Source organism: Passer domesticus, chromosome 5 (assembly GCF_036417665.1).
Source record: "Passer domesticus isolate bPasDom1 chromosome 5, bPasDom1.hap1, whole genome shotgun sequence".
In the NCBI taxonomy this organism is placed as follows: domain Eukaryota; kingdom Metazoa; phylum Chordata; class Aves; order Passeriformes; family Passeridae; genus Passer; species Passer domesticus.
Window position 1 is genome coordinate 82179782 of NC_087478.1, and position 12298 is coordinate 82192079.

Below are 12298 nucleotides of genomic sequence, written 5' to 3' on the forward strand. Positions count from 1 at the left end.
TCACAGATTGCAAGACAGCAGCAGCAGCTTCTGCAGCAGCAGCACAAAATTAACCTTCTTCAGCAGCAGATCCAGGTCAGAGACGCATCTCCTCCCGTGCCCCTGTTATTCTTCCTTTCCCTTCCCCACTCTTTCCCTCAGCCGTTGTTGCCTCAGTTTCTTTAAGAATCTCTGTGGTTGGCTGGCATCTTGTTTATGGGAACACAGGAGGATTTTACCTGTCGTTTAGCAAAAAAAAGGTCAGTTTCTGGAGGGCCTTACATGATTAACATGGTTCTTGTAGGGTCAGGAAGAGGCTGTTAGAGGAGCTGGTCATGCAAGCAGGCATTTTGCAGGACCAATCCTCTTTGCTCAGGAGTGACAAAAGCATTGCCAGAAAGAGTTTGTTTGGAACCAATGTCCTACAGTTCTGTTTTTGAGGCTTTGCTGAAGCAGTTCTCTTCAGTGATTGATAATCAAGTGCACCTTCTTCCCTCTGCCTGAGGTGTTTGGAGACTGGGAATTCTTATTTGTGGAGAAGTATTGTGTGAGTGAGAAGCTGGCCAAAAGGTTGGTTAGATCAGGAGGGCAGCTGTGTGAGTCCCAGGTACCTGCAGGTTTATTCCAGGAGTAGAAAATGTTGTTAAACCAGGATAACCAGTAAACTTTATTTAGCCTCTTTCTGCCATACTGTACTCAGAAGTTTCTTTTCATGCCATTGAGTGTATTTCATTACTTTTCTTCCATGTGCATGCCCCTGTTTTGGGAACAGTGCAAATCAATTTGCCTGTGAAGGTTTCCATGGAATGACAAAGGAGAGGTTTGACTTCTTACAGATACCTAGACCAGGGTGGAATCTCTGGTTGTTTAATCGTGCAGCTTTGTACAGAGCATTGTGAGTTGCTGTAGACTGTGTTCTGTTTGTTCAGTAGCAGCAGGATTCTCCTTCCAAAGCTTTTCATCAGCTTTTCAGAGGGAGTTGCCTAAAGTTATCAATCACAATTGTAAGCCATTTAAGAAAACCTAATTCCAGCCAGATCAGAGGAGCTGTATGGCTTCATACTGGAAGGAAACTTGGCTCTGTCATTCCAGAGGACATTCTGTCTGTATCTGGGCTTGAGCATTTATGAAAATCTCCTGGGAAGGTCCATCCCTCTGTTTTAAGGCAACTTCTATACAAGATGGATGTGCTTTGCTGGAAATAATTTTGAGATTGGTAAGGCTTGATTTGGCCTCGACCTCTGTAATCTTTTCTGCTTCCTAATTTGTGTGTGGGAGGGATTTTTCTTTATTGCTACATTTTTAATGAGACTTTAAAAGAAAAACAATAGCAAAACCTGTACAATAGCAAGGAAAATATTTGTATTTTTAGCATTTAGCTATGGCAGCGAGAGAGGAAGTTGTTTTATAAGCAGTGAATAAAAATAAATTGAAGTAACGTAATTTGACCCCAACCCTTTTAAGTTTTAATGCCTTGTAGATAAGAATGAAGTATGTTGTTTTTAGGGTAGTGAAGAAAACCCTGGTTATTGATAATGAGATATAGAGCCTTTCATCTCTTGATCCCTGGTCCAAGTTTGACCTGAGTCAGTAGTAAATGAAAGTCAGCCAAGTACCATCTGATAGAAGCTGCAATCCTCAGAAATTATTTGGGGGTCTGTCTCAGGGGATTGCAGATGAAATATTGACCCTGCTGAGGTCAGAATTTCACCTCCAGGGCCCACTTCACACAGACCCCATCAGATTTGTGGCACCCTCCTTTTGGATGGTCAGGCAAGAAAGGTCAGGAATGGAGCAGCCAGAGAGACAACACTGTTCTCTCATTCCCACAGAGCTGATGTGTGTTTGCAGTGAAATTTGGGTGATACTGCACAGGCGTCTGGGCAGTTCCATGCCTGTATGATCCTGAAGTCTCATGAACCCTGGCTGAAGCCCATAACTCTGATGGGAAAAATTAAAAATAAAAAAAAAATCCTTATTGACAGTGAATGCAAAGCAAAACATTTCTCCACAGTTATAGTGACTGTCAGAGAAGAAACAATTCTTAAAGAAATCATCCTTTGTAAATGAATTAGGGCAATGAAGCCCCCCTAACATGGCCATGTTTAAAATGGTCAGTGAGTTTACAGCCTATGAGTTGTGGTAGGTGGAAGAAAAGTGTGACAAGAATGTAGCTGAGAGTTCAGCTTTTCTGACCTTGCCCTAATTAATCTAACAGGCTTCTGTCACACTGGCCTGAAGTTTTGAAATAGCATTAGATTTATTGACAGGGAAATATTCCTACAAAGAGTGGATAACTGTTTGACTTAGGTGCAGTTGAATGATTGTGCTGTAGCTATGAACTCAACTTATTTATGACAAAGGAATCGTTTTACTTGAGCCAATTTTTTTCTAAGCTTGTAAGAGTTGCCATAATTCCATATAAATTATTACACAGAAAAAAGCCATTGAAATATTGTATTGAAAGCATAATACCCTAAGGTTAGAAAAAAGCATAACCTGGCTGACCCCATGATTTATGAGTCCTTTCTCTCAGTGTGCTAACTTGGAAACAGTTCCCTTTCTCCTTAGCCCATCACACAATCAGTGATACACAATCCATAACCAGGGAGAGACTGTGACTCCCTCTCCTCCTCAGAGGACTGCAGATGCTCAGTGCAACTGCAGCTCAATTAAACCAGCACTTCTGGGATGCTGGAGAAAGATGCTTTAGTTCCTTGAGCTTAGAAGAATGTGCCTGGCATGTGAGTCTCTAATTGACACGTCTTTTCCAAGCCCATCTCTGCTGAATTAATTGGAAGGTGGTGTCACTAAAACAGAAAACAAGGAGTTTGTATAGAGAGTTAAGTAAACTGCAGGAAACTTGCAGATTGGATTAAATTTGAGAATCTGCATGACCTCAAAATGCTAAAATGGGATCTAGATGGGATTTTGAGTTTTGGAGAATTTTAATAATTTTTTTCTACTTTTCAGGATGTTCTAGACCTAATTTGTGAAGAGGTTTGAGTTTCTCTGAATAATTAACTAACCCTCCCCCATTTGTTTTCGTGCCACTTTGGGGTGCATCCCCCCATGCACCCTGCTTTCTGCTCTGCCTAATCTTTGTGTGGGTAAGGTTTTCCCTGTAAGGTTTCTGCCTGCTCAGTGTTGGGGCTCTTCCCCCCAGCACTCCTAGTGTTGCTGTTCTGCTCTAAATGGAGCTGGAACGTGTGATCTGACAGCTCTTGTGCACCAGCACCCCAAAGGTTTCAGGTTGTATTTTAGGCTGGCAGCTGGAGAGCAGGCTGGTGTTACTATAGGACATGAAAAGCGAACACGCTGCTGTTTTCAAGGCAAGAAGGGGGAGTTTATTTTCTGACTCCAACATTTATAGATTTCTAAAGGTGACAGTGGATTGGGGGGTGAAACTGCCACCTCTCCAACGGCACTGGACAAACCAACAGTTTATCAAATTTCTTCTCTTCCATAAAGGAATACAAAGCAATAAGTTGTTTACAAAAAGGGTGTGAAAAAGAATATAAAGATCAGAAAGTTTAGAAAATCTTAAAAAATCAAATCAACAGGCTGGCACCTAGTACAGCTCAGCAAGTTCTTGGGTTCAGGTCAGTTTTGTCCTCCAGGGCTTCAAGGGAGCTCTCCTGGTCACCCACTCATCTTTTGTGGGGCCACAATCTGCTCCCTGGTGCCCTTGCTCTGGAGCCTGGGGTGCTCTGAGCTCTCCTGCCAGCTGGGCAGAGTGGCAGAAGGCTGGGAGGTGCTCATGGTGCTGAGCTGGGCTCACCCCAGAGGTGTCCCCTTCAAAGGGTGTCTCTGAGACACGGGGCTGGCAGGGGTCGTGCAGTTCAGAGACAAAGTCTGGCCCAGGATGTGATGGAAGGGTTTGCTTTGAAGCTCGGTGACGAATGTCACTTTAATTGAACTGTATTTAAAATGAAATATGGTTGTTAAAATTCATAAAGCAATTCATATTCAGTAGGGCACTGTTGATAAAATAGGTCAACCTTGCAGCCTAAATTGTGATAAAACTGATGCCGCTAATCTCACAATTTTGTAGAAAACCTGACAATGTTTTATGTTTTTCCCTCAAGCCCCAGCTCTTGGAGTCATGTGATGACAAAAATGCCAGCTTTCATTTCTCCCAAATGTAAACTTCCAACTCTCATATTTCCAGGCAAAATCTGAAACCATGAGCACTACAAGTTCCAAAATTAGAAGGCAAACAAAACAGAGGCCAAATGCTGTTTTCTAATCTGTTCTGATTTTTAGTCAAAATTTTTTTTGGAGAGCCCAGCTCAAGATCTTGGAACACTTCAGGTTGCCAATAATGTAAAACTAAGATCTCAAAGCAGCAGGAAGCAAAAATGCTGCTTTACAATGTTTCTAACATTTAGGCCATGGTTTTGTTTGACTTTTTTGGTTTAATACTGTCAGTAATTGCTTACTAATTGGTATTCTTTTCTGAGTGACATACTCAGCCCAAGAACCAAGGGCTTTCTGAAACTTGAGGGCAGTTCCTGCCAGACAGCAGTCTGTTTTAGGAGAGGGTTTTCATTTTCCTTCCGAGCTAGAGCAGATGTTTGAATAGGACCCTTTCTTTGTGAGAAAGTTTGGGCCTCTGAGAGTGAGGGGATCCCAGCTGAGTTCTGATGCAAAGCTGGAACCACTGTCCCTGGCCTGCTCCAGATGGTACCAAATGCCTGAAATGTGGGAATTAACCTCTCCAGCACTAAAGCTGTGTTGAAGAGGGAGCAATTTCCTTCAGGCCTGAAGGTGCCTGCAGGAGGTTCTGCCAGGGGTCCCTCAGGTGCAGTCTCTCCATGCACGGAACAGTTAACCCCACAAATCCCACCCCGAGGTCTTCTGTCTGTCACTGCATGCCTGGCCCACATGTCTTCTTCTAACCTCCCAGCTCTGCTTGCTGAAAGCAGCTTTGGCAGGCCTTGCTGCAGTGCTGGAGGTCTCACAGGCGCAGTAAAAATGGCATTTCCCCTTTGAGCATCCCCCTGCCAGGGGGGATGTGTGTCCTTTGCAGTGGCCTCCAGCCCTGCAGACCCCAGCAGCGTGTCCAGGGGGAGTGTGGGCACCACAGCCCCGGGGGCCTTGGGCTGCAGCCTGCCTGTCCTGGCTCTCCAGCTGCCCTGCATGTCCCCCCAGCTCCACAGAAGGCTTTCCCTGGGGTCTGGATGCAGGTTTCCATCCTCCCACCCGCTGCCAGCTGCCTGTGTGCCCTTCCCCATCACTTCTGTGGGTAGAGGAAGAGGCCTGGCTCTGCTGCTGCTTCTCCAACCAGAATATTCCCATTCTCAGTGCCCTCTGAGGTTTAACATATTCCAATTCGGACTGTAATAAAGTCTTGAACTTAGAATTTCCTGCAGGATGGCTAGGCCGTTTTTCAGCCAGATCTGTTTTTCAAAACGTAGCCGTATTTTTTGGGAGGAAAGAGGGATTTGGTTTCTGAGTTACACAGAAGTTCAGCAAAATATTTCTTAAGCTTAACATGCAAAGTTTTGAAATGACACAGTTGTTATTGTCAAAACTTTCCAAACAGCGAGAGGTTCTGGACTGATTCCAGTCTTCCAAAACAGTGGTAGAGACCTGCTTCCAGAGTGCTTGAGATACCATCATTTACCCTCCAGTTATGGCAGTAATTTTTGCTTTGTTTTGTTCAGGTTTGTTGTTTGTTTTGCACTCCTCAGGTAAGCAATCATCTCTTACCCAAAGCTGGCTGCGGGATATCTAGGCCCGTTTGTGTTCTTCTTGGTTTTTTGTAGAAGGTACCAGTTTCTCTCTCCTGTTGAGAGAAGACACAGATTAATTGACTGTACAAAAAGAAACTGAAGATTTTTTTCCCTGCCCCAACAAGTTTGCAGTCTTAAATTGTATTTCCAACATGGCTAAGCCTTTCGTTTTCTGTCTGCTGCTTCAAAAAAAAGAAAACCTCCAGCAGACCACTATGAGCTAAGTACCTGGGGAACTTTGAGCTTATAATAAGGAGGGCAGAGGTGCTTACTCTTAATCTTTGCCCTGTCAGTGTCTCCTCAGTGCAGCCACAAGGTCTGCGGACATCTCTTCTGGTTCCCAACCTCTCCTGTGTCTGTAACCAGAGTTCTCCAGGGGTTTTAAAGGGCTGGAGGTGATGAGTCCTTCATTGGAGACACAAAAATGAGCAGCTGCTGCACAAGGGCCTGGTTACAGAGTCAGTAATGCCTGTTGCTCCTGGATTCCCATTTTCCCTGGGAGTTCTGCTGTTCTGGGAAGTCAGTGGCGGCAGAGCAGTGCTTTGTGCTGCTGCAATCACTTTGCAAGGCAGAGCAGTTTCAGTTTTTCCACAACTGGAGTCCTCTTTGCATGTGGAAGTGAGATGAGGACAAAAGATTTCCTTGGTAAGACAATAAAGCTGTTGAAGTGAGGGCCTGATCCAGCTCCCACTGAACATGGAGAAAAGGCTCTTGTTCACATTAGTAGGAGTTTAATGGGACCTTTCTTCAGCAGAAAACTGTGAGAAAGTATCTTCCTCCTCGCTCTCCAAAATATTTTTAGAGCAGGCTCTGTCCACTGAAGTGGTTTGTTTTTGCCTTTGTTATTTTTTTGGGTTTTTTGCCTGTGTGGATATGACAAGCTGTGAGTGCACAGTCAGACTGAGCATGTTTGAGTCCCGGTGGATGTGGGGACATTTTGTCCAAATCCATCATGTGTCAGGAGCAGCTGTTGTCCCAGAGCTTACAAACAGGGCATGCTGCACTCAGTGAGCTGCGAGGAGGAGTCACACTGTAGCCTTTCCCATGACTTTGCAACCTCTTCCCAAAGCCCTGACGCTGCCAGCAGAGAGGCAGAACAATTGTTCCTCACAAAGCTCTGCAGCTGATCTCCTATCAGTTATCAGAGGAGCTCGCCTGTCCCTCGAGCAGCAGAAATCCCCTGGGAAAGAAGTTACTCAAAACCACACACAGGCATGCGCAAAACCAAAAACAAACAAAACCAAAGAGAACAACAACAACAAAAAAAACCTGAAACAAACAAACAAAACCAAAGAGAGCAACAACGGAAAAAGCCCCCAAACAAACAAACCCTTGGGGCTGGGGGGGAAAATAGGAAAAAGAAGGGAAAGAAAAAAAAAGAAAAATCAGTCAGAATGAGCTAATTGCTTTCTGTCCTCTCAGCTTCAGCTAATAGCATTTGTGGTAGACTGGATTTTGAGTAACCTGTGGGCCTTCATTTCTTCCCTTACCAGGAAAGTTAAGTTGTTGAGGAAAGTAAAAGGTTGTTGAGGTCCTTATGTGTACTTCTTTCAGTGCAGAGGATCATTTGCACCATGGTTTTAACTCCACAGGTAACCTTAGCATGTTTCTGCAGGTAGTTTGAGTAGTTTGATCTCAGGCCATTTCCATGCCCTTCTGCCATCCAAATTTGTGGACTGGTGGTGTTGTGGTGCCAGTGCAGACCAGGAGTATCTTCTAAAACTTGCATGAGCTCAGCTGGTCAGAGCATGATGTTAACTCTGCCAAGGTTGGGGGTTGATCCCCATATAGGCCATGCCCTGAAGAATTGAACCCTTGTGGGTGGGTCCTTTCAAAATCAGAGTATTCTGTGAACTTGAATTTATTGGAAATGCAAGGGCATGTTTGATTGAGGTAAATCAGCTTTTTTTGCCTGTGCTGAGCTACTTGATGGCAATAGCACTTGTTTTCTCCAGTGTTACTGGTCCAAATGTTCTCAAATTGTAACACTGTTTTGAACTTCATGACTTTTTTTCTTGCCATTTTAGCATCTTTTCTTAATTTACTTTCTGTTACTGAGCTTTCAGTCTTCTCATTTGCCAGTTCTCTCACACAATCACAAGGGAAGGCCAGAAACTTTTTTTTTTTTTTTTTTAAAAACCAGAGCACTGAAACACCCAAAATAATCCAGCATCTTAGACTGTAAGGAAAAGGCTAATGGTCAAATCCAGTCATCACAGCTGGCAGCATTGTGCTCCACGGCCTCATCTCAGCAGGCATTTCAGGACCCTGTCTTTTGTTTGTTTGTTTTCAGATCCCCTCTCCAATTTCTGCATCTCTCATCATCAGCTTTGACCATTTTCTTTCACTTTCAGCTCCCAGGTGCTGAGTAACCTTTCTTATGCAGCTGCCCACCCTCTCCTGCAGCAGCTTCTCCTCTCTGCCAGCCCTCCCTTGTCTGTGTTTCCACGGCCTTATTCATGGTTTAGTCTGGCATTTTGCTGGCTGCAGAGCAGCAGTGTCATTCTGTGGGTGTTTGTGCCCAGAGTGGGTGGCGTGGGGTGCCCTGGGAGCCCTGTGCCTGTCTCTGTGCCCATGCAGGTGCTGGCACAGCAGGGGCACAAGGTGCCACCTGTAAGTGGCTGGAGAAGCCGAGCATGAGCTACTCCGTGGCCCTGCTCTTGTCTGTGTGCAGTGTGTGCAATCCTGAGCACTTCTGCTGTACAGCCAAAAAAAGGCTGCCACTGCTGCCTCTGCGGTGAGGTGAAGCAGGAGATAACAATAAATTTTTTACTGCTGGCTGGCAGAGGTGTTTAGGATGTGTTTTCTTTATATCTTCATCCGCCCCTAATTGAAGATGCTTTAAAATTGAATGACTAGCAGTCAAAACGTGTTTGCTTCAAACTGAGAAGAAAAATGCTGGTGTCTCTTCTTCCAGGCTGATTGCGCTTTGTACACAACTGACAGCCACAGTCACTTTGAGTGACTGATAAGTGGGAAGCTTTGCCACTTATCAAGGAATGCACGCTGAAAAGAAAGGACTGGAGCCGTTCAGATGCTTTGGCATGTTCAAAATAACATCTCACATCAGTCAGGCTCAGAAGCACTAGGAGACATTTCAAAATAAACTTTATATCTATCTATCTATCTATCTGGAGGCAAGAACTCAATTGAACAGACAAATCGCTGTGTGGCATCACATTGGCTCTGGAAACAAGAACATCCTTATAGGGGTCACCAGTTGCAAAATGACTCAGATGGCTGCATGATTGGAGAGCATTTTTTGTAGGGTCTCACCCCCCAGAACAAAGCAATTTTTGAAAATTCACAACTGTGTATTATTCTGGTGATTTCTCTGAACTGGGGGGTTTTGGTTCTGTTGGCCAAGTGAAATTTAGTTTATGTGGCACAGGACATCCTGAAGGATCCCAAAGAGAATGAAACTCTAAGCTACATTCAGATCTCATTTATTTCCTCTTCAATATTATGGAATATGCTTGGGATTGCATGGCTCTTACTCAGAAAATGGTTAAGGATTCTTTTGGTGTTTACCCTGTTTTGTAGTGATGCACATGAACAGAGGGTGTAATTTTTTGGGTCAAAGCTTGTTAATGTTATTTTTAGTGTGTGTAGTAGGAGAGTCTGACGTGCAGGCATGTGAGGGTACATTTTCTTGTCCTGACTGTAACAGCAGTGGTGTCACCAGTGCAGGGTTTGGGCTGGTTCACTGGCTGTGGTGATGTTTCACCTGTTAGATGTGCAAGCACAGGAGATGGGATGGGAATCTCCAGTGGGAGGACAGGGAGACGAAAGCAAGCAGTGTGCCATATCCCAAACTGGAATTTGGACAGAACATAGTGTCGGTCTGCATCCATGAGCCCTACTCAAACAAAAAGGCAGCATCCAGTAGCACTACTCAAACAAAAAATCTGCTGCCAGGTTCACAACTCTTACCAACACTGGGGGTGTTGGTGTATAAGGATCATTATCTTTTGTTATGATTCTAAGCACTGGGCATCTCATTCTGCCCAGCTGATTCCTTCTGCAGTGGTTGCTTTTCTAGCAAAAATGGCTATATTTGAGATAGGAATTATATTTGGCATTCCAAGGTTGCCACCAGCACCCACACCTGTGTCAAGAGGAAGTTCATTTAGTTCCTGTTGCCAGTGACTTGCTTTTCTGATTCACACTTGCCACGTTAAGTGGTCTCAGCTCTGTTTGGATGGCTCTTTCAAAACAGAGCCCTCCAAACTCTCCCCTGGGATAATGGTTCAGAGGATCCAGAGGGAAAAGCTGGTTCCACCCACTGAATCCATACCAGTGTCTTCACCTTGGGTTCTCCCTGGTGTCCAGAAGCTGATGGTGCCTTACCCTGCAAGGCTTGGGAGGCAAGGTGAGATGGCAAGACCATGCAAGAGGCCAAGGGGAGCAGTTTAGATTTGGCTGTCCACTTCTTGTCACCTACCTGCTGCTGAATTGCAATGTGCAAATTACAGGGGCAGGCAGCTCTTAATGAAGAGCAAATGAAACATTTTGTACTTTCTTGAGGGGCTGTGTTTGGAGGGGTGATGTGAGTGACCTCCAGCTTAAAATTTTGGAGGAAGAGAGAGAAAGGTGCAGTTGTCTTGTGAAAGTCTTGGTGGGACAAAGATTATCTGGAGGGTTGTGGATCTCCTGTCAGCTGTCTTTACTTCACATCTTGTGTAGGGACTCCATTAAGTTCACTTTTCACATGAAAGTTGTATAAATTTGTAATGGTTAAATAATTTTAAGGAACCATTTCAGATTTTTATTCAAAGATATTAAAATACGCTTCGAAGAGATTTAGAGGTATATGTCAGAGTTTCTTGTATTTAGAAGTTAAATAAAAGAATTTACGTTCCAAGATAAGCATAATAAAGTTATAAAAAATAAAATTATTACTTAGATGGAAAGTAATAATAATGAAACAAGACAAATGTAATTCACAGTATTTGGAGTTAATAAATATTTGGTACAATTTTACCAAAAAAATAATTATACAATGTGTGTGTTATAACATTTTTTACCAACTTTGACTTCTTTAAAAGATGAGAGTGATAATGTTCAGCAAAGTATTCTGAAGTTGGAACTTGGGTAGTTTCAACAAAATACCAATTTAAAATGGATTTGACAGAAATGATTGAAATATTTCTATACTCTTGTGTGCTGTGAACACTGTGTGCAAAGAAATGCATTATTTAGGAAACAAAGTAAGACATTTGAAAGTTATAAGTGCCAGAATTAAGTGAAATAGATGCCTTTATTTTATTCTCATGTGTCTCGGTCATACATGTTGAATAAAAAAATTGTATTCCAGAATTACATGATAATGTAATTGTAAACCGAAATCACAAGTGGGAAAATTAAAATTATCTCGACAGCCTTAATTCTGACATTCCCTACTGTTCGTTTCCTTGACTTTCCATGCAGTGTGGCACTCTTTTAACTGGTTTTCTGTGTGGTTTGATGGCTGTAAAAGCTCAGGATGCAGGTACACAGCCCCTTGCAGTCAGTTTGAACCCTGGGGTGTCAGTGTGGGTGAAGTGCCAGCTGGCACTGGAGTTACAGGAGAAATGCTGGCTTCTCCTGGGCAGACAGACAGAATTCCACAGACCGTTCCCTGGCTCTGGTGGACAAGAGCCTGTCCTGTGAAGTCCCCTCTTTTTCTGTGTCACATTTTCTTTCTTCCTCTAGTTTTGAGTTTATTTTTTTTTCCCATTTTGGTCTCCATCAAAATAGAGAAGACTTTTTTTCCTATTGCTGTCCTCTTCAGGAAGGCAGAAGAGGGATGGAGTGCCTTTGTTGAATTTGGACTGGTGGTGTTAAAAATGGAGTTTGACTCTTTTTTTTCACACCCTCCATTTGTTCCTCCCATTCTCCCTCAGTGGGGTTGGGCCTGGATCAGTTTGTGCCACTAATCAATTATTTTCTCCTAATTTACCACATTCTTTGTGCTTCAGCAAAAAAACCAAACCCCCAAGGCTGATGGTACAGTGTTTGATGGAAGCTTTTGCAGCATTTGTCCCTTTAAAGCTCTGAGTGGTGAGAATATATTTTCTTATCTTGCAAACTGTGTGTGGAATCTTGTCTGCCATTTAAACATTTCTGAGCTGCTGTGAATAAGCAAGACGGGCTTTTTCTTGTACTGTATGTAATAAGTTTTAAGTTAGTAATATCCCTAAGAATCACACACATCTAAATTGGGCATAATTTCCAATTTCTTTAACCATGGAGTTCAGATTTGTAGTCCATCTATGAAGCAGCTCCTTGATTCCATTCTCACCTTACACACACATGTGAGCTGCCTCATGCACGTTTTTGTGCATGCATCTGAAATGCCCCATTTTAGATATCAATTACAAACTGCTTTACTTTCCCGAGCATTGATTTTTAATGGCTCTAAAGGAATTTAGGAGGAAGGAAGGATGTTTTTTCCAAGTGGGGGCTGCAGGTTATGAATAGTTACTAAATGGCAGCTGATGGTAGCTGTGAATTTTTCAGGGCTTTATGAGCTCTTCAGCCATGCTGGCAGTTCATCTGAGATCATGGCAAACAAAGAGAACTCTTAGTTTAGAGCAAGG

The 12298-nt window shown here is 43.4% G+C and overlaps 1 protein-coding gene across 10 annotated transcripts in view; it reads left to right on the forward strand.

The window, feature by feature from the left end:
- Window positions 1-12298, forward strand: part of SOX5 (SRY-box transcription factor 5) — a 276165-nt gene that overhangs the window by 140766 nt on the left and 123101 nt on the right. For all 10 annotated transcript variants that reach the window (XM_064421478.1, XM_064421482.1, XM_064421474.1 and 7 more), the window contains one exon: window positions 7-75. In XM_064421478.1, coding sequence (XP_064277548.1) covers window positions 7-75 — 69 coding nt within the window. The remainder of the gene's footprint in view (window positions 1-6; window positions 76-12298) is intronic.